Here is a 22,807-nt window from a genome sequence, read left to right on the forward strand (position 1 = left end):
GCCAACAGGATTCAAAAGCTGTCTTCACCAGCGGAATCCTCTCCTTGATAACAGGTGACCCTGTCTGGGCTTGTACAGTTTTCTTGTGCAGCCAGCAAGAGAGTGATAATTACAGCCTGTGTTTATTTAGTCCTTGACATGTGTAAAACAGTGTGCATTGTCATTTAATTGCCACACAGCCCGGACAAAGACACTATTATTATCTTCATTTTAACGGTACAGAAACTGAGGTCCAGAGAAATTGACCGTACAACTACTAGCCTATCATGCGAAATTGCCAACCTTAAGCCATTTTTGATTCAACCTCCTAGTGAATGGCAGAGCCAGGGTTCAAATCGAGATCCAAAGACTATGCAAGTTCAGTGTGGCTGAGCCTCTGTAAGGGACCACATTGAGACCTACATCATCAGGCTCTAAAGGATTCAGTGAAATAATGTTGGTTCTGTGCCTGGTACCCAGTGGGGCTCATGGAAAGTTCGTTGTTTTTGGTCTTGACTTCCTTCTGTTAGTCTCAGTCTCTAGGAAGGTAGAACGCAGCTGTCTGAGCAGATGTGACCAGTGTGATGGGGAAGGGATGGCACATTGCCATTTACCAGATCTCTTCCCAGGGACCTGGAACCGCTTCTCTTCCTCACCAAGCCTGCCCATGCCCACCTCTTCCCACGTGTCTGCATCAGGGCATCTCTCCTGCCTCAATCCCAGGGGAGGGTGATGGACATGGGCTCTTCCTGTTCCCCGTGCCCTTAGCAGCCTAGCAGATACACTTCATCAACAGACCCGTCCCCTAGAGACTTCAGAAGTCACTGGAAGGCTGGAGGTGGGCCCGAGGGGCTTGCTGCTGCCCTGAGTATGTCAGGTGGTTACCTAAGCTCTGCCTAACCTCCTGCCTGCTGGAACTCTGTTCTCCTGATTGTTTCTGGCAAGAAGCCAGGTGCAAAACTCCTCCCAATTTTATTTGGCAAGAGGGGGGCAAAGTGCCCCCCGGCTGAGTGCCCTGCTCTTTGGGTGGGGCTTTAGGACTTGGGAGTAATTTCCATCCATAGGAGGAAATTTTGTGTCTCAAAAGCAGTAGTATAGTATTGGCTGGATAATGAAAATGGCGCCTGGTTAGATTTGAATTGCAGGTAAGCACTAGATAATTGTTCAGGATGGGTATATAGGATACAATATTGGGGACATATTTCCAGTAAAAAATTTTTGCTGTTTATCTGAAATTAAATCGACCTGGACATCCCGCGCGTTATCTTGCAACCTTAGAATAGTTGGGTTTCCGTCTACACTTCGGCTGCTAGATCATTTATGATGATGTTAAGGACACTTGGGAATAAGGGGGCGGGGGGGGGGGGGTAGGGGGAAGACCTGTGTCGAGTTTTGCCAGCTGCTCCCTGGAGTCATAGTCGTAGCTCCCTGTGAAGTGATTTAGACTCCAGGTTCTCAAAACATGGTCCCTGGACCAGCACTGTCAGCATCACCTGGTACTTGGTAGAAATGCAAATGCAAATTGCACGTCTTGCCCCAGACCTCGGAATCAGACGCTCAGTGGTGGGGTCAGCAGTGTGTGTCTGACAAGACCTCCGGGTGGTGCTGACACAGCTTGAGGTCCACAAGTGTAGCCCCTGAGCAAGAGCCTTAGCAATCAGGCAGACCTGGGCTTGAAATCCAGTCCCACCATTTATTGGCTGGGTCAACCTGGCATAATTACTCAACCTCTCTGAGCCTCTGTTTCTTCTGAAACAAAATAGAACTAGAATACCTTATTAAAAGGTATAATAAGGATTAAATTATATATTAAGAAAGATGACCCACGGTGCTTGTCTATGTAAGAATGCACGAAACGATTACTCTTGCTTTTACCCTACAAATGGAGCTCCAGTCGTGCCCTGAGATAAGTTCAGTGGTCAGTAGGGCAAGCCCTCATTACAGGGAAGATCTCTGCTTGCTCAGTCCAAACAAGGCTTTCATTTTCAGGAATTCAGTTTCCATGAGTCCTGTGGAGGGAGGAAGGAGTTAGGAGGAAAGGGAGGGAGCAGGGCAGGAGGACCGGCATTGGTTTCTGACCCACGGACAGACACAGCGTGGAGGGTCACATTCACTTAATTCCCCTTTCAGTGCTCGGTCGAGGACAGTTGTCCAAAAGGCAGGGTTTTTACAAAATTGTTTTTGTATTTTGTGTAGAAAGGTAAGGGGGAGGAGGTCCTGAGGGGATGACACATGGGGAGAGCTACAGAGGGAGGGCCTTTAGCACATTTGAGTATGTTTCAAAGGGCAAGTCTGGGGCCTCCCATGATCAGTCTAGACCAGGGTTTCTCTGCTTTGGCTCTACTGACTTTTTGCATCAGATACTGCTTTGTTGTGGGGCTCTCTTGTGCATGTGGAACAGCATCCCCAAACCTCTACCTATGAGATGCCAGCAGCCACTCTCACACTCCCTCACAGTGGTGACAGTCAAAAGTGTGTCCAGACTTTGCCAAATGTCCTAGGGACAAAAGGGACTTGGGGTGACAAATGTCCCTGGGCTGAGAACCACCAGTCTAGAGAATATATTTAAGAACACTCACTCAAACAATTTAACACCTACCATTTATTGAGCATTTATTATTTCCAACCCCCATGCTGATATCACAAGGTAGGTCTTACTACCTACATTTTACAGTTGATGAAACTGAGGCTCAGATATTTTGAGGCTCAGATATTTAAAGCTATGGCCCTAAACCCCACAGCCAGTAGTTCAGGGCTTGTGATTGAGGTTGGTCTAACTCCAAAGCTTACCTAGTTCATGGCTGCGACATTCTCTCTGACTAGAAAATTAAGGATTTTTTTTATTCAAGGAAACTCTTCTCACATCAACTCAAATCCAAAAATATTTATTGAGATACCATGAGAATTTGCAAGAGAAACCCAAGATGGTGCTCCTGTCTAGGAGTGTTGAGGACCGATGTCACCGGAGGGGGGTGGTCATGGTTCCTACACCACAGTGAAAGAAAAAAAATGACAGGGTCCCACTTGGGGCCAAAATGAATACTTCTAGAGCCAGAACTCTGAACTGGATGCCTTTCGTGTATGACTGTTAAATGTGTCCATGTACTGCCAATTCTGACATTATAAAGAAGGAGAATTGAAGCCTTGAGGTTCATAGGGTCTACCAGCCACGCATCCTAGGAAACATCAACTCTCTTGCCTTGGGGTGGGCTGTGGGTGGGTTCGAGCCAGACACTCTGCCATCTTCTTTTTGGCTCTCTGCAGGAACTCTACTTTTCCCCTTTCCCTTCTCATGGCAGTGTACTCATAGGCTTTGAGCTTACTGTAGTAATCCGAGAATTTGTTGTAGAGGATGGAAATTGGCATCCCATTGAGGATAATCCCAAATGCAATGCAGAGGAAGGCAAAAAACCTGCCCAGGATGGTCTCTGGGTACATGTCTCCATAGCCCACAGTGGAGATGCTCACCTGTATAGGAAGGAAAGTGGGAGAGAATGGTTAGCACTATGATGGAGGAGAAGACAGAGAACCGGTCAGGAAAATGTCCTCTGTCTCCCTGAAGGTACATGTGGGTCATGTAACAGCTCCTGCAGAGCCAGCTTTAGGAGGTAGCAGTAGGTCTGCCTGTAGGACCTGAATCATGGAAAGAAGACCACCTGTGGAGCTGGAAGTCTTGGGCTTAAATTCTGGCTACTATAAATATTCTTATACACAATATAGAGGAGATCACAGCTGCTTTATAGGGTTGTAAAGAGCACGTAAGATACCTTGTGTAAAGTTCCTGGTGTAGCATGGGCTCAATAAATGTTGGTCTCTGCCTCCCCTCAGAGGTGCCAACTTGGGGACTGGGCACCCTGGGTTTGCCTACGTGATAGGCAGTTCGGGAAGAGCTCAGGCTTAGAGCCTGTCAGACATGGGTCCAAGTCCTAACTTTGACCCTTCCCCACTGAGTACCCGTGGGTAAAACATTCAGTCTCTAAGCCTTGGTTTCTTCATCTAAAACAGGAGGATAGAGACGCCTGGATGGCTCGGTTGGTTGAGCGTTGGACTTCAGCTCAAGTCATGATCTTGTGGTTCCTGAGTTCAAGCCCCACATCAGGCTTGCTGCTACCAGTGTAGAGCCCGCATAGGATCCTCTGTATTTGTCTCTTTCTGCCTCTACCCTGCTTGTGCTCTCTCAAAAACTAATACTAAAAAAAAATAAAATAAAATAGGATAATCCCTAACACTAAGGATTCTCCTGAAGACTAAAGAAGAGGAATACAGAGCACTTAACACAGTGTCAGGCACACAAAAGGCATTCGACAACCTTCTCTGGAGACAATTACAATACTTCTCAGTTATTATGTCGTTCAAATGAGATATTATAGATGAAGGTGCTTTAATTGCAAATGTCTGGAGAAACACTCTCATTATTTTGCAAAAGGGCTTTTGTAAGACATCACAGACCAAAAATATGTTCACCCTGCATGAAATCTTTCCCATCACTCTTGCACACTGCTTTAAATTCCACTAATTAGAGATTTATTTAGGTTAACAAGCTTCTGTTTTAAAATGCAGATACCCGTGAGACTAGTTATCAGTCAGTGTAGCCAGAGAAAACCTGGGAAAATCTCTTGGGGCCTGTGTTTTAAGCCTCATGTACTGAGTCTCTGGTCCCCAGACTGATGGCTAAATTACTAGAAGCCTTTTAGGCAGGGCTGTTGAGTCCTTGCAAAAAAAAACTGTGCATTGCACAACTGCAGGGGGCACTGTTTGCTTCATCAATTTGTGGTGTTGCCATGATTTTCTAGCAGACGGTAGTAAGACAGCCCATGGACCCATGCTGGCACAGTGTTTAGCTTAGAAATGTAAGCATTTTTGTTTTGATGATGTAAGGGTTGGCCTGAACTTAGGACAAGTGTGACTGATGAGTTAGAAGGGAATGAAGAAGTGGGCCAGCTGGGCAAATCTGGTGGCGTTAATGAGAGCTACAGCATCCTCCAGACCATACACAGTGAAAGCTTGACTTCCTCTCTGGGGTAGGTGATAGACAACCTCTCACTGCTCTATCTCCAGTGGGAGACCTGCTGAGGGTGGGCCTCCCCTTCCCATGGGGATGGAATGCAAGCAAGCATCTAAGAGAGGCAGGCTGGTGTGGGTTACCTTAAGGAAACAGAGATGGCATGAGGCTATGTGGCTCTGAATCTACCTCCCAGTGGCGTGTAGACCAATGGGCTGTGGAAACAGGCTCAGGCTTGACACCTGCCTAAGGGGAGGGGACAAAGGGTGGAGGGCACTCTGGCTCCAGGAGAGAATCTCCTTTGTCAGCTTTGTGCAGCAAAGGGTGATGAGAGGCAGTGGTAGAGTGAGAGCGTGGGTGAATCTCGAAGTGTGTGTGGGTGTGTGTGTGCGTGTGTCTATATGTGTGTGTCCTGTCACTGGCCACGCCCTAAGGAAAAGAATCTGAGTCAGGTCTCTGTCCAGATACATGAACTGAACCCTGGCTTTCATATGTCATTAACCGCAGTGCTCCTACCTCTGTAAGAATGTTGAGTCACTCAGTCTACTTGCCCTGGAGGAGGCTAACAGGGAGTCTGGGGGCAGGGCTGAGTGACACTAAGGGGTAGCTCAGGACAGGAAGCATCCGTGAAAGGTGAGAGCACAGGCTTTGAGGTGAACTGGTTCCTCAAGGGTGCAAGACAGGGGGCAAAGGGCTAGGAGCATACCGAGGGAGATAATTGAGACAAAGTGCCTATTTTTTTTTCATTTATATATTTTTAAAGTTTGAGAGCATGTGTGAGCAGGGGAGGGGTAGAGAAAGAGGGTGAGAGAGAATCCCAAGCAGGCTGTGTGCTGTCAGTATGGAGCCCAATGCAGGGCTCAAACTCATGAACCCTAAGATCAAGACCTGAGCTGAGATTGAGAGTTGGACGCCTGACTGAGCCACCCAGGCACCTATTTTAAACTTCTGATCAATCCCTACCCTGGCTTTCTTGCACTCCCAACCTCAACTTCAGTTTTTTGTTTTGGCTGAACTTTGAGTGAAGAGTCAAAAGCAAAGAGAATTGGCTTAAGGAAGATTAAATATTTGATGTGAATATGGTAAAAATATTTTTGTATATCTTGGATCTCTATGTTTAGAGAAAAGATCTCTTCTGCTAGGAGGCTCTGTATAACTGGTCCCAAAGAATTTGTTCAAAATGGATAGCGTATCTTTATATTGTCTGTTTTGTGGATACTTCGACTCAACCAATGACCTGGTTCGTGCTCCTTGGCTCCAAGAGGAATGCAGAATTCCTTGGCTTTGGGGGACTTGTCTCCCTGTTCCTCAGACCAAACCTGTTTCTCCCTGAATGAATATTAAAAATTGAAGGCCCTAGACTGATACATTTCATCTCACAGTGAGTTCTCACATTAGCATGAGTTGGGCTTGGAAATGTGACCAACATTCCTGCAATCCATCTGAGATTCCTGAAAACATTGGCTGGCTCAGCCCTCTGTAAACTGGAAACTTAGCAGTGGAAGGCTTACATATTTTCCCTAGCCTTTAGGTCCCAAAAGCCAGAACGTGACCTTCCCCCAGAAATGCCCCTATTAATCAGCAAATACTGGCCTCCTAAACACAACAAGGAAGACAAGCATCCAGTTTTTCTCTGAAACTTTAGAAGAGCTACATGGGAATTTCTCCTTCAACAAGCAATGTATGTTTCCTTCATAACGAAGGAGGCATAGATGAAATCTCGGCACCTGGTAATCCATCCATCTAGGAATTATGATCCCAGGAAACATAACTGATTTTTCAAAATAATGAGCACCCCTTTTAGCGTTCCCAGGCAATCTGAGGTAGTAAGGACTAATGGTTCCTGGCTAAAAATAGTACATACCTCAATGCTTGTTGTCCTTGAAAGGATTTAGTTCAAAGGCCATACGAAGCCTAACCATGCTGCTGTTGCCACAAATACCTTAGGAATTCCTCTTTGGATTATAATCTGCACAGAGGATTCAGTGGCATGACCTTGAAATAAGTGGTCTTAGCCACCTGGAGGGTTAATGCTAGGTGCCAATCTTAGACTCAGGGGTCTCAACTCTCTTTTAAAATACCAAAGGTGAAGAGCTGGCACCATTACAAAGAAGTAAACGGATATGTCTCAGTCTCCGGAGATAAGGCCTCCGTGGAATTCAAAGAATGTTTTGATGGGTGGAAGCATTGTTAGAATGAGGTCATGGGTGAGGAGAGGACCTTGGAGAGAACAGCCAGCCTCATCTGTCCACTGAAGTCCTGACATGTATGTCAATTGCACAGTAAGGAGGAAGTGTGCAAAAAGCTAAGGCAAATGTGGGATCTATGCATGTCGCTATAGAAAGGTACACAGTGATGCTGGCGTCCTCCACATCTTCTGTTTACTGCTACTTTTCCCTGCCCTCTACAACTCCATCGTGTCCCACTCAAGTCCTATTGGCCCTCAGGAGGATCCTAGGTCAAAGACCTTCTAAGGAGGGGGCCACCCCAGGGTCAGGAGTCTATAGGAGCAGAAGTCGTAAAAGTGCCTCACAGCCTTGGCCCCAGTGACTATGGCCCCTCCTGGGCCATTTCTGAAGCAGCTACAACGCCGCCGCCTCCTTTTACTGCTGCCTGTGCCAGACGTGTACCCACTGTCTCTCAGTCCCAAGCGCAACACCCCTCTGTACTCTTTCCTGTAGTCTTGCTGCTTGGGAGTCCACAAACTGCATTTCCCAGACTCCCTTGCTTGCTATTTTCTGGTTGTGGTCTGCTAGTGAGAGGCTGTTGGCACACTGGAGGCGGATGAGGAGGTAAGGGTCTCCCCTCTTGCTTCTGGTTTTTGTCCTCATCCTTCAATACAGCAGACAGATGTAGCTCATGCATCTTTTAGCACATGGGACACTAACCTCATGGTGTCATCCTAGGAGTCCCTCAGTAGCTCCTTCTCTGTACTTCCGGTTCCTTCTATTTGGCCCCCCAGTCCTAGGGCTGACAGCTAGTTGATGGAGTAACCACTTTTTGGGTTATCTTTGTTTGCCCGTGTTGCTCTTCCAGACTTCTAAACACCTGTGTATCTATAACCCTGTATCAAATTGCCTCTGTTTAAAATATCTACTTTTCTTGGTTTCTTGGTTTTCCTGATTGTAACTTGACTGATGCACCTTCCAAAGGGGTCTTCTTAAAAGCCAGCCATCACTCCATAAGAAAAAAAAAAAAGGAAATCTCAGTGACCTTGTAAGGGCCACCTATTTGCAAGGAAATGATAGTGTACTTTGGGAAAACAAAGATAGGAGCAAGGTCTCTGTGGCACCATTATCTGTTCCCTCAGCTAGACATACGTTTTCTTTTTGAAGAGTTTTTGTTAGCTTATGAAGGAGTGAGTTCATGACATGGTTTCCTGTTGGGTATCTCTAGCTTTAACTCACTTTTGAAGCCCAGAAGGCAATGGCCTGTTGAACAGTCCAGTGCCCTCTTCTGCTTTAAAACATGGCCACATTGGAAGCAATGATGACTGCTTCATCAGAGAGCTGATTGTTCTTGCTGAGTGTGCCAGGCAGCCCAGAGAGCCCCCGACATGGCTGGAACTGCTCGAGGTGGGCATCCCTTTATCTGGAAATGCAGAAGCTCTCCCGGGAGAGAACAATTGACCCCTACGTATGTGTTAGGGTTTCTCTTCTCTCCAGTAGAGAGGGAATCACTTCTGTTTTATTTTCCCCCCAAAGAATCTGCAAGCAAAGGTTATGGCTTCTACATGATAAAGACTATCAACTAGACAGATGTAGTAGCTTGTATTTCTTGTGGATTTGCTATGGGTTAGCATTTTACATATGTTTCTTATTACACGAGTGCTTACAAATAATCTTCATTTGACAGACGAGTGGGAGGGGACTATCTTGTATCCTAATGCATGAGCATTTGCAGACATGAATGGCCATGAGGGATTTGTTTTGCAGCTGTAGAAGTATTCACAGTCATGAAAACTATTGTATTCCTCTTAAAACCTTGAGTTGAATTACAGAGGAAGGTTGTAGGATCCTTGGCATAGAGAGAGGGAAGATTATGAACAGCAAGTCAGATTCTGGGGCTGTCTGAAAGTACTAAAAACACATGGATGAACGGCTTAGAGAATCTGTCTCCAGTGTGGTTGAATATACATGGAACACAGCACTGCATTCTGGAAGAAAATCTCAATTATGTTTTTCTTCATCTTTAAATCTTCCACGTGTGAGTGCGTATTTTCCAATGTGTAATAATATGTCTGAGCAGTAAAATCTTCCTACAGGAGAATGATCGTATTACTGACCTAATTTGTTTTTAATTACAGTATAGTTGATGCATAATGTTACATTACTTTCAGGTGAACAACACAGCGATTTGATAAGTCTATACGTTATGCCCTGCTCACCATCTGTCAGCATACAACCGAATTACAATACTACTGATGACAGTCCCTCCCTGTGCTGTGCCCTTCATCCTTGTCATTTAAGGATTCCGTAACTGGAAACCTGGGTCTCCTACTCCCTTTCACCCATTTTACCCCTTCCCCTACCACCCTGCCCTCTGGCAACCATTAGTTTGTTCTACTGATGGATCTGTTGCTGCTTTTTCGGTTTGTTCATTCGTTTCAGTTTTTAGGATCCCACATATAAGTGAAATCAGGTGGCATTTGTGGTCTGCATCTGATTTATTTCCCTTAGCATATTGCCCTCTAAGTCCGTTGGTGTTGTTGCAAATGGCAAGATCTCATTGGTTTTTTTATGACTGAGTAATATTCCCGTTGTGTGTGAGTGTGTATGCGTGTGTATGTAGACACACATATCTTATTTATCCATTCATCTATTGATGGACACTAGTGCTGCTTCCGTAATTTGGCTATTGTAAATAATGCAGTGATGAACAAAGGTGTTCATAGATCTTCACAAATTAGTGTTTTGGAGAACCTGGGGGCGCTTGGGAGCCTCAGTTGGTTGAGCGTCTGACTTTTGATTTTGGCTCAGGTCATGATCCCAGGGTTGTGGTATTGAGCCCCACATCAGGCTCTATGCTGAGCTTGGAGGCTGCTTAAGATATTCTCTCTCTCTCTCTCTCTCTCTCTCTCTCTCTCTCTCTCTCTCTCTCTCTTCTTCCCCTGCTTGCATGCAAGCATGCTATCTCTCTAAAATAAAAAAAAAATGTAATGTTTATTTTTGAGAGAGAAAGGGTGGGGGAGAGGGTGAAAGAGGGAGGCACAGAATCTGAAGCATGCTCCAGGCTCTGAGCTATCAGCACAGAGCCCGACAGGGGTTCAAACCCACAAACTATGAGATCATGATCTGAGTCAAAGTTGGATGCTCAACTAACTGAGCACCCAGGCACCCCAGTGTTTTCATTTTTTTTGGATAGTGAATTTCCTGGGTTATACAGTATTCCTATATTTCATTAGTAACCTCCATACTGTGTTCCACAATGACTGTACCAATTTACATTCCTACCAACAGTGCATGAGGCTTTTTTCTTCTCATTGCCAACTCTTGTTATTTCTTGTCTTTTTGATTCTAGCCATTCTGAACAGGTGTGAGGTGATATCACATGGTGGTTTTCATTTGCATTTCCCTGATGATAAGTGATATTGAGCATTTTTTCACGTGTCTGTTGGCCATCTGGATGTCTCCTTTGGAAAAATGTCCATTCAGTGGGCCTAATTCTTCATAGCTTCCTGTGTCTAAGCTCTTGGCCACAGAACTTACCAATGCTTCCCTACACTGGGTGGGCTAACCTGGTCTGCTCTTGGACTCTGAGTTTGGCTTTGTGACTGGCCTTGACCAGTGGGTTGAGCAAAGGACAGTGCTCACATGATTGAGTCTACATTCTCCCTCTTGCACAGGGCCATGACCATGAGTCCATGCCTGCTGGAGGATCGAGGAGATATGATCTCCTCTCCTCTTTGATCTCAGCTGTCAGCCAGTTGATCATAAGACCTGTGAGTGACTGGCACCAGCCCAAATGAGAAAAACCTTCTGGTTGAATCCAGCCTAAATTGCTGACAGGCAAACTCCTAAGACAAATAGATGTTTGACATTTGAAACCATTAAGTTTGGGTAGTTTGTGATGCATCATTATTATAGCCATGAGTAACCTAATTTGTGCATCAATAAATAACCTAATTTGGGCATAGCTGGAATACACATTTATCATGGGCGTATGCTGAAAAAATTTTAAATCATGAGATGTATGATCAATAAGAGGCTTGGAGACAACTGGATCAGAGCTACTTTGGGGATTCCATTTTTTACTCTCTTCTCTGTTGAGTCATGTCTATAGAGACGGGTTTCTTCTCATTGTTCAAATTTCAGCTGAATGTCATTCTTCTCCAGTGGGGCTTCTCTATCAAAGGTAGATTCTGCTGTGCATGCCCCCCCCCCCCCCCCCCGGCCAGGTCTCTCTCTATCCTATTATGCAAGACACATCAGTATCTGAAACGATACATTCTCTTTCTCCTTTGGAATATAAACTCCATGAGGGAAAGAAGTTCCTATTGTGTTAATGTTGTTCTGTCACTCAAGATCTCCAGTGTTTACATTACTAGTTGGTTCAGTGAATGAATAAGATGGATTTTGTGAATCTCACAAAGAATTCATCTACATGTTGTCTCTCTCTCTACTGGGCTTTTACATCAGGAAACAAGAGGTTTTGTCTATATAATTTTGACAGCGTTCTTTTCTCTTTGTTCTATGGAGAATATGTGCCCTTGATACACAATACGGAGTGCCACCACAAGTACAGGGAAGCACCTGCTTGATCTGTATTGTCCGGGGGCACAGAGCAGTCTTTAAATGTTCAAGGGGGATTGTTCTTAATGTTTTCATAGGTTAGTGTGCAAACAAATGCATTAGTCATAAGGGTTTTTACTAATCTACCAAATTCTCAGAGAAGAAATGCACAAAGGCCATTGGGAAAACGTGCAAATTTTGGCCTGTGAAAACAGTGCCGGATGGAGATAATGGCCACAAATAAAACTCACATTGGCCAAAGCAATAATTGGTAAAATGTGTTACAGATAAAAACCAAATGATGATACAATTTTTACTGTAAAACTAAGGGAGGGGCACCTGGGTGGCACAGTCGGTTAAAGCGTCCGACTTCAGCCAGGTCACGATCTCGCAGTCCCTGAGTTCGAGCCCCGCGTCGGGCTCTGGGCTGATGGCTCGGAGCCTGGAGCCTGTTTCCGATTCTGTGTCTCTCTCTCTCTCTGCCCCTCCCCTGTTCATGCTCTGTCTCTCTCTGTCCCAAAAATAAATTAAAAACGTTGAAAAAAAAATTAAAAAAAAAACTAAGGGAAAACACTAATTTTGACTAACATAATTTGAGTTAACATAAAAGGGATAATTTGAAGGGTTTGAGTGTCGTTGTACATTAAACAGATCAAGAAATTAGATGCAATCAATAGGCATGCACTTCGGGGAATTTTTTAGAGAAATCATAAGCAATTGAATTTTTATCAGTTTTTAGATTAATATACAAAGTCCTAAAAAGTTTTGTGGGTTAAAGGTAAAGTATCAAAGCATCCCCGAGGCCTCACCTGTATATATGGGAGTCTTCTAAGATACTTGGATGGATGGAGACCTAGACTCTCAGACTTAGTAGCATATCATCAGCATGTGGATTTGCTCTTTCCTCTTCCTGCTTTTCTCAGCTCCAAAGTAAATGTCATTTGCTGGGGACCAATCATCTTCCCTCAGCTCTATCTGTACACATGGTTTATCTACTATGGTGACGACCTTTTGTCACTTGGAATATCATCACAGGTGCGGCACTGGGCTAGCTCATGGGCAAGAGCCTCACGCCATCCCCGTTACAAAAGAAGCCCCCCAAATCCTGTTGGACACGTGAGTGCTCTGTTTTTCAGTGACGGAAGACTCACTGAGTTGTAGAGCTCGGTAGCCACCCCGTTTTAGAGACCAGAAAACTGAGGATGGGGAGTAAGGGAGTGAGGTTTCATAATTACTTAGGGACACAGTTTATTACTAGCAGATCGGGGACTAGGATCCAAATCTCCCATCTTGCTGAACTACAATATTAGCAGCCCTGGGTTGGTTCATCTCAGAAATCCGCCCCAGACTGTGGGTTCTACCATACCCAACATTAGTGTTGAAAATACCTAGTTCCTCACATGGAAAAACCTGGTGACATTTGCCTAATGTTTTTAAGGGCATTACAAACCACCTACTCTTTAAAATAAGGAAATCACACACCCAGTTCTTCCCTCTCTGTACAAATGTCAACTTGTCAATCAGCATTTCCAGTGACGTAGGGATTTTCTGGGGATTTAGCCTAGCACACCAGAAATACAGATACTTGAGTAAATGGCCTAAGAGACTAGCAAAAGGCAAATACTAAAGAAAACAGCAAAAATAAAAGACTACTAATTAGGCCAGGCCTGGGGCAGATGTAACGGTTGAAAGGGAGAATGCTGGGTGCAGGAAAGGAATGAATTTATTGTGGGAGGGGCGTGGGTTTCAGTCCTCACTCTGCTACGTTCAGCTGTACGTCTACACCCAAACCCTCTCAGTTCCTCTAGCTGTAGAGCGGGGCAAGAATGCTAGGTCCTAAAGGAACTTGAGTGCTACTGGAGCAAATTTCAGTTGTTAGATGCTTCTTTCCACATTCTGATTGGGCCCAAACCAGGGGGATTTCAGTTAGTTAGGGTGGACGCTGGCCGGCTGGGTCTCCCCTTTCCCTGGCACAAACGTACAGTTTGCTTTTTGCTTCAAATCTGAAGCCACTTCCAACATGTCCTCTTAAAGAAACAAACAAAAAACCCAGCGATCGTAGCCACTTGACAGGGTTGCAATATTGAAATAAGATAAACTCTGCAAACCGCTTAGGACCACAGGTGTTTTGTAAGTGGCGAGTAACAAGAATGACGATGACGAATGGTCCCCCTTAGGGGGGCAACAAGGAAACCTTCGTAAAATCAGCCTGTCCAGGGACTCAAGATGAAACCTAGATGTGGAGGTGCCCGGGACGAAAGTCAAATTCCGTGACTTACTGAAAGACTGTGCCTTTCCAACTCCGCGACAGCCACCTCCGGTTTTTGTTAGTTGGAGGCGGTGAAGGCACGGATGGGGGTGGGGAGGGGAGCAGCAGCCCTTAAGCAAGGCAGGGGACAGGTCAGGGCACGAGGCTGAAGGCAGGCTGGCGGCTGATGACCCAGGAGGAGGGGGGGGGGTGTCCTGCTACTCACCGCGGCCCACCACCAGGCGTGCGGGATGCTGGTGAAGTTGGTGTTGGGCACGTCGTGCTCCACCGAGTAGACGGCCGCCGAGAAGGTGAAGATGCCCATGGTGATGAAAAGCATGAGGCAGCCCACCTGCTGGTAGCACTGGCGCAGCGTGAAACCGAAGGCGCGCAGGCCCGTGGAGTGGCGGGCCAGCTTGAGGATGCGCAGGACGCGCATCAGGCGCATGACGCGCAGCACCTGGCCCACCTTGCCCACGCGGCCCACCGTCTCCAGCTCGTGCTCCCGCGGCGCACCCTTGCTGCGCGCCTGGTCCTCGCCCGTGAGGCACTCGAGCAGCAGCTGCAGGTAGAGCGGCAGGATGGCCACCAGGTCCACCAGGTTGAGGGCGCTGCGCGCGAAGCGCCGCAGGTCGGGCGTGGAGGCGAGGCGCAGCAGGAACTCGAGCGTGAAGAAGGCGATGCACAGCATCTCCACGTGCTCCAGGATGGGCCGCGGGTCGCCGCCGCCCGCGCCCTGCGCCGCCCGGTGCTGCATCTCCTCCACCGTGTTGAGCGCCAGCGCCACGACGGACACGAGCACGAAGAGGCTGGAGGCCACCCCGATGGCCTTGGCGGCCACGGACGAGAAGGGCTTCTCCAGGAGGTTCCAGAGGCGGCGGCGCTGCGGCCCGTAGAAGCGCATGTCGCGGAAGAGCTCCTCGGCCTCCTCGGCCTGCGCCTGCGCGCGCAGCTCGCGCTGGATCTTGAGCTGGTCGCTGAGCTCGTCGCGCCGCTCCTCGAAGCAGATGCGGCAGCAGCGCGGCGTGTACTTGAGCCGCACGCCCCAGTAGCCCAGCTCCTCCAGGAAGCAGCGCGGGCACAGCTCGTCGCGCACCAGCAGCACGCCCGACGCGTAGAAGTTGTAGACGAGCTGGAAGACGGCCGGGTCGCGGTCGAAGAAGTACTCGTCCGTCTGCTCCTCGTAGTCGTCGCACAGGCCGAGCTGGCGGCTGCGGCTGGTGGACGTGGCCAGGCGGCCCAGGCGCGTCTTGGGGTAGCAGGCCAGCTCGCAGCAGTCCAGCCGGTAGCTCTGGCCGCCCACGTTCACGTTCAGGGTGGACGACGCGGCGGGAGGGGCGGCGCGGCTGTCGGGCTGCGCGCCGGGGGCGGCCTCCGGCCGCCCGTTCTCCTCGCCTGGGTCGTCCTTCAGCTCGTCCTCCTCCCTCCCATCGTCGTCCTCCTCGATGTAGTAGTTATAGTTGCCCTCGGTCCACGGCGGGATGCTGGCCAGGGAGCCGGAGCGGGCCCCCACCGAGCAGACGCTCCTGCGGTGCTGGCTGCTCCCGGCCTGGGGCGCGTCCCCGCTCTCTGTAGTATTCCAGGGCCTGTAGCCCCACGACCGTCGCCTCTCGCTCTGCTTCAGCATGGCTGCGGCAGGTGCACCCGCTGCTCTGGCTGGGGACTGCCACCGGGAGGACGGATCCTAACCCCTGCTCTGTCTGAGAGGGGCCTGCACCAGATGACCGAGCTGCCCAGCCCAGCCCAGCCCTGGGGGAACTCACCAGACGCAGGCAGATGGCTGATGACTGCTGCTCTAATCTTGCTGATAGGGAAGCAGCAAGTGTTAGGAGGGATTTAGAGCCTCTTAGCCACTTTCCGCCCCCCCTCTCCCTGCCCTGCCTGACGTAGGGGTTGACTACGTGGTCTTAAATCTGTAGATAATCAGAAGGCGGCAGAGGTTATTGCTAATAAAAATGTCTCCAATCCTCAGGCCCGCCCTCAGGAAGTGCTCAGCGAGTTTGGACCCCGGGGGAATCGGTGAATTAGCTGTAGTTGCATGGATGGCTGTGTTTTGGTCTAACTGATGGAATTGGAGCCCCTGTGATCAAGGAAAGAGACGGCAGCAGAATGCTCAAAGCGAGTTGGTCACAAGTCTGTCTTCTACTCCGTGTAGCCCCTTGTTTAGATCACCTAAGACCTCGAATGTTTCCCAGGCTCTTTCTGTCACACGATCACAGTCGTGTTTCCCAATGAATTCCGCTTAGCAGCCTTGCCCTCCTGGATTTCCGTTGGCCTGTTTCTCTGCCTGTCTCTTTCCCTTCCTTCTCTTGAAGGGTAAGAACATATTTCCAGAAAGAATCCAGGACTGGTGGGTACATGTTCTTGCAGCCCTGCTTAGCTGCTGTGTTAGGCCATATGTAAAGGTGGCCAGACTTTATTCCAAGGAAAAGGTCTTGATCGTTTTCCCAAACGTCAGTTAAAAATTTTTTTTAGGTTTCTTTCCAGGGATCAAGTAACGTGCTAAAGGCTGGGGATGGAAACCCGATGGAGACACGGTTGCTCACGGTTTTGTAGGTGATAGAAACAGGCGAGCCCAGCTAAAGAGTGGGTGGCAGAGAAAAGGAAGAGACTGGTTTTGAGCGGGGAATTTGTTTTTAAATTCAATTTATGTTGACTAGCTCATGGTTATGGTTAAAAAAAAAAAATTCAAAAGACACAGGGTACCTGGGTGGCTCAGTCAGTTGAGCATCTCTTGATCTCAGCTTGGTTGTTGATCTCAGGGTTCTGAGTTCAAGCTCCCTGGGGGGGCTCCACACTGGGCATGAAGTGTACCTTAAAAAAAATGCAAAAGATACAAAGGTGCATTACGGTGGACAGTTTCTCTTTCCCAAACCAAATTTTCAGTTACTACATGTGCCACTGAAGAAGCAACCACTGTTACTCATCCAGAATACTTTTTGGTTGTTCTTTCAGAACTATTCTAAACAAATACACGCAAAATTCTATCTCCATCTGTCATCTGAAAATCTCTCTATTATCAACACAAATCATAGTACTCTCTACATATTGCTTTTTCCAATTAACCATGTGTCTTAGAGGTGTTTTTATGTGTGAACATAGATGTCTGCCTAATTTTGAAAATAGTCTGACAATAGTGATAAACATTCAGATGGTTTTATATATTTGCTCTTAGGAACAATGGAGCAGCAAATAACCCTGTCATGGGCGTTACTTTATATGATTTTACGATGTGTAGGAAGGATCACAAAGAAATCTGATCGGACGGGGGCAGAACAAATTGGACAGATACCTTGGGGAAAGATTGAAAATGACATCATCTTACACATACATGGAACGATCAGGGTTGTTTAAAATAATATTCTGTCCAATAGGAATGTGTGGGCCTTATTTGGAATTTCTGATTCAAACAAAAAGCTTAAAACATTTTTGAGACCACTGGAAATTTGATTTGATGATATTTAGGAACTGTTAGAATGCTTTATGCGGGCGCACCTGGGTGGCTCAGTCAGTTGAGCGTCTGACTTCAGCTGAGGGCATGATCTTACTGCTGGTGAGTTTGAGCCTTGCATTAGGCTCCCTGCTGGCAGCTCAGAGCCTGGAGCCTGCTTCAGATTCTGTATCTCCCTCTGTGTCTGTCCCTCCCCTGGTGGTGCTCTGTCTCAAAAATAAATAAACATTAAAAAAAAAAAGAATAAGGAATGCTTTTATGATAATGGTCTTGTCATGTAGAAGCGAAAGGCTGTGTATCTTTTAAATTTTTTTTTTCAACGTTTATTTATTTTTGGGACAGAGAGAGACAGAGCATGAATGGGGGAGGGGCAGAGAGAGAGGGAGACACAGAATTGGAAACAGGCTCCAGGCTCTGAGCCATCAGCCCAGAGCCTGACGCGGGGCTCGAACTCACAGACTGCGAGATCGTGACCTGGCTGAAGTCGGACGCTTAACCGACTGCGCCACCCAGGTGCCCCAAGGCTGTGTATCTTTTATACAAACATACTGAGGTATGTATGGATGGAGTGATTGGATACCTGAGATTCGCTTCAAGATAATACAGGAGAGAGAAAGTGGGTGGGCATTGCGTTGAGTCGGGGCACCTGGGTGGTTTAGTCAGTTAAGTGTCCAACTCTTGATTTCAGTTCTGGTCATGATCTCACGGGTTAGTGAGTTCGAGCCCGACATGGGGCTTTGCACTGACAGCAGAGAGCCTGCTTGGGATTCTCTGTCTCTCTCTCTCTCTCTCTCTCTCTCTCTCTCTCTCTGCCCCTCCCCTACATGTGTATGTGCTTGCTCACACTCTCTCTTTCAAAACTTAACAAAAAACTGGCTGTGAGTCAGTAACTGCTGAGTGTTGGGAATATAGAGCTTCCTTATACTGCTCTCCTTTTGAATGTGTTTGAATTTCTTCCTAATCAGGTTTTAAAAAGACACATAAAGGATACATTGTTAGAGGTGGAATTGGCAGGTCCAAGACCCCACGTTTGCAATTCTGGTCGATGATGCCAATGTCCCTGCTAACAATATTACTAATTTAAAACTCATCATCACACTTCTTCAGCTCTGCCCATTTTATAGGTGAACAATGACATGTGGGATCATTTTTTTAAAATTTGTAAATGTTTGTTTATTTTTGAGATACAGAGCCGGGGAGGGGCAGAAAGAGAGGGGGTGAGAGGATCCAAAGGAGGCTCTGCACTGATAGCAGGGAGCCCAACATGGGGCTGGAACCCACAAACCTAATCGTGACTCGCGTCAAAGTCGGCCGCTTAACTGACTGAGCCACCCAAGCACCCCTGACACGGGGGATAATTTTAATTTGTATTTCTCTTACTGTGAATGCAGTTTGGCACCTCTTCATGTCATTAGCCATATTTTTTTGGTGCGTTTCTTACTGATTTGTGGGAGAGTTTTCTACATTCTGAGAATAGACCCTTTGGTGGGGGCTTTATGGTTTGCAATTTTATCCTTCGGTGGGTTTTTTTCCCCCGTGTAAATTGTTTATTTGAGGACTTCTCAGTGTCGTGTCCTATTAGGAAAGTCTTTGCCACTCTGTAATTTCTAAGAATTTTCTTCTTAGGGTTTTACTTCTCACAATTAAGGATTTGATCCGTCAAGAATTAATTTTTTTTTTTCCAACGTTTATTTATTTTTGGGACAGAGAGAGACAGAGCATGAACGGGGGAGGGGCAGAGAGAGAGGGAGACACAGAATCGGAAACAGTCTCCAGGCTCTGAGCCATCAGCCCAGAGCCTGACGCGGGGCTCGAACTCACGGACCGCGAGATCGTGACCTGGCTGAAGTCGGACGCTTAACCGACTGCGCCACCCAGGCGCCCCCGTCAAGAATTAATTTTGATGTAAAGAGTGAGATATGGACCCAACTCTGTTTTCCAGATTTTATCCACATGTCCCAACACATTAACTGAATGATTTCTCTTTTCCTCACTGGTGTATAATGCTATCTTCATCACGTAGTTCAGTTTTGATTACGCCTTGTGGTTGTTGGGCCAGGTAGCAGTTTCTACAGGGTCTGCACCTGCTGTCGCTGTTAACCTTTCAATAGGCCACAAATCTACAAGCTTAAGATAACACCTAAGCAGGCCTAGCTTTTAAGTTCATAAATGCACTTCTAGTGTTCTCTTACTAGCATACGATATATTTTTTTAAGTTAAATTTTTTTTCATGTTTATTTTTGAGAGAGAGACAAAGCACATATGGGGGAAGGTCAGAGAGAGAGGGAGACACAGAATCCAAAGCAGGATCCAGGCTCTGAGCTGTCAGCACAAAGCCCACCATGGGGCTCGAACTCAGGAACTCTGAGCTCATGACCTGAGCCGAAGTCAGACACTTAACCGCCAAGCCTCCCAGGCACCCCTTTCTGACATAGAGTATTAGTGTTGTCTCTCCATTAGCACCACAAACTGCTTTCCGGTTTTATCTCTTCTTTATATTGTGCTCCGTTCTGTCAACAAGTACCTTTTCTCTTCCGAATTGATCGTACTATTAGAAAAAATTACCACTGTTTTCATAGTTCTCATTTCCTCTCTTTCCATTGTGGTCATCGACCGCTTCTTGCCCAAGCTCTCAACATCGTCGTGGCTTTAGTACTGAAAAGCAGGAGAGGTGGTCATGTTTGTAGCACCTCTCAAAGCTAAACACAACATAACCCTGTCGTGGACGGAGGTGGATGCCCTTGTTGGGCCCCCCGGAATGGTCTCTTACCCCCCAAATGCGTCTCTCGGTGTGGGCGTGTAGCTTGGACTTTACCCTTGGATTTTACCTTTGCAAGGGCGACGGTCACCATACCTGCAAATGCTTTCTACCAAAGAGAACTGTCCAAAAAAAGAACGTGTGTGTTCCTAAAGTGATGAGTTCCTCCTCCTTGAATGCGTTCAAGAAGCTGCAGGGCAGAGGGAAACCTGTATGATCTTCAGGCTGGCTTCTGCCTTGAAATGACTCATATTCCAACTCTTTGCTCGAGGATTCATTTGCCCTGAATTCCCTTCTGCCTTTCTTCTCCTGCAATCCTTGCCCTTCAGAAGTGAGCTCAGACATCACCCTCCTCTTGGAGCAGTCCTTCTCTGACACCTCTCTCTGTTTCCTCAAGGTAGGTTAGCTGCTCCTTTTCGGTGTTGGCATTTAAGGGAACACACATCACTAGCATAGAATGTGAGGCACTTATTTCAATGAAGAGAGACTTAAACATTTTCCCATTAGGAAGTTTTAGAAGGGCGTTAGAGAAAAGTTTTAAAAATTGAGTAGAGCGCTAATCACCACTACAACAATAATAGCATGCCCAGATTCTGAACTGTGTTAACACTTACAACAACCTGTTGTGCTATTCCTGTTTTATAGGTAAGGAAACGGGGAAGTTAAATGACGTCCTTGCGAGTGCACAGCAAGTACATGGTAGAGCTGGGTTTTGTTCCAGACTAACCAGGCTAACCAACAGGTTGCAAAATAGCATATACATAAACGCCACCTACAGTGTCATCAACCAAAGACAATTACTGTTAATATTTTAACCTGTGTCTTTCCATTCAATTATACGCGTGCGCACACACACGGATATATATATATATATATATATATATATATATATATATATATATATATTTAACCTGGTACCTGGTCGTGGTCATATTGAACATAAAATTATATATCCTACTGTCTTCATTCAGCATTTTCACAGGAGCAATTTTAAGCAATTTTTAAAATGTTTTATTTATATTTGAGAGACAGAGAGATAGCAGACGAGCGGGGGAGGAGCAGGAGCGAGGGAGACAGAATCTGAAGCAGGTTCCAGGCTCCGAGCTGTTAGCACAGACCCAGACGCGGGGCTGAGATCATGACCAGAGCCGAAGTCGGATGCTTCACCAACTGAGCCAGCCAGGCGCCCCAGAAGCATTTTTGATGAAAAAGAAAAAAGCCTTTGTAAGCATTATTTTAAAGGCTACAAAATGCTCTGTATTTTGGCTGTGCCATCTGTAACTAAGCCAAATCTCTCTTATGGAAATAAATATGTTTTAGTATTCTATTATAAGTAACGATAAAAATAGGTTTGAGAGCTTTTTGTTGTTGTTCTTAAGGTTTTTTTTTGTTTTTGTTTTTTGTATTCTGAGTAATTCTTTGAGACCATTTGGCTAGATTTTTTTTTACACCATTCTCTTTCAATATGGAGGCTTCCCATGTGCTCCTGGGCCTGATGTTTGTTCTTCTGAGGACAGCCTTTCTCCACTCCAGCCTGTCCTCTTTTCCTCCGGCCAACTCCTGTTCGCCTTGGGTAGGCGGAAGGCTAACCCTTCTAGCCTGTCTTCCAGGACGGCCTCCCAGCATTCAGCCCCTTCCCCCTACCTGTTCTGCCCCAACAGCTTCATTTGGCCTAGCAGAGCCCTTAGCACAAATGCTGTCTGCTTGCAAACAAGACAGGACTGCGAGTTCCAGAAGGGCCCGACAGTGGCTGCTTTGTTCACCGTTTGATCCCCCGGTTCCAGTCCAGTGCTTGGCCGATAGCTGGCACTCAGAACTGCTGGCTGAGAGAGTGAAGTATTTGATGTCTATGGCCAGCTTGTTTTGCAGTTTGCCTCACGGTCCACTCTTAGCCCCGAAGACAGGGAGTGTCTTGCACAGCGGCTTAGTCAGAACGGCTTTGCTCCTTGTTATTTGCTCAATAAGAAGTGAAAATGACATGACCCTTTTGTTTTACCCAAGTCTATACTGTTGATTCACTTCTAGGTTCCCCACTAGCCTCTCACGTCTTCAAGGATGAAGACCGTCTTGTCTCTTTGGCCCCAACACCAAGTGCGGTTGAAGACCTCTCTGTATTAGTTCTTACAACTGCATGTAAATCTGTAATCATCTTTAAAATGTTAGAAACAACAACAACAGATTGACTGCTCTGCACTGACGTAGCCCGAAGCCCCACTGGGGAGGGGAAGAAAACTAGCGAGCTCTGAGGAGAGTGGTGGGGGGGTCCTACCTGCTTGTCTTTGGTGACACAGATTGATAGGCAGCGTGGTACAGTACAAAGGACACTGAAACTAAAGCACATGGGATTTTGCTTTCTGCTTTCTGGTTCAAAGCTTTGGGAAAATTGCCTCGACCTTGATCATCTCTGTTTCCTCATCTGTGAAAGGGGGTGCTGGGGGATTTCTTGTTAATATAAAAAGAGAACACCCCTCTACTTTATCTTCAGTTGGCTTCCCTGTGCCATATCCTAGCACATAGGAAAGATAGCCATCTCTTCTGCATCCGGCCAAGTCTAACCCCATTCCTGATTATATACCTACGACACAAATAGGTTTCATTTTTAGCTCCTGGAGTGTTTCTCGGCAAATAACCGTCCCAT

General features: G+C 46.7%; 1 protein-coding gene across 1 annotated transcript; it reads right to left on the reverse strand.

Moving 5' to 3' along the window:
• Positions 1 to 2,566: 2,566 nt before the first annotated feature.
• Positions 2,567 to 15,783, reverse strand: KCNV2 (potassium voltage-gated channel modifier subfamily V member 2). The gene is made up of 2 exons (XM_043565410.1): positions 14,187 to 15,783; positions 2,567 to 3,447 (listed from the first exon to the last, which is right to left on the reverse strand). The coding sequence occupies exons 1-2, from the start codon at positions 15,585 to 15,587 to the stop codon at positions 3,166 to 3,168; spliced, it is 1,683 nt and encodes a 560-aa protein (XP_043421345.1). The 5' UTR covers positions 15,588 to 15,783; the 3' UTR covers positions 2,567 to 3,165.
• Between the last annotated feature and the right edge of the window lie 7,024 nt (positions 15,784 to 22,807).

This window comes from Prionailurus bengalensis, chromosome D4 (assembly GCF_016509475.1).
Source record: "Prionailurus bengalensis isolate Pbe53 chromosome D4, Fcat_Pben_1.1_paternal_pri, whole genome shotgun sequence".
Classification (NCBI taxonomy): domain Eukaryota; kingdom Metazoa; phylum Chordata; class Mammalia; order Carnivora; family Felidae; genus Prionailurus; species Prionailurus bengalensis.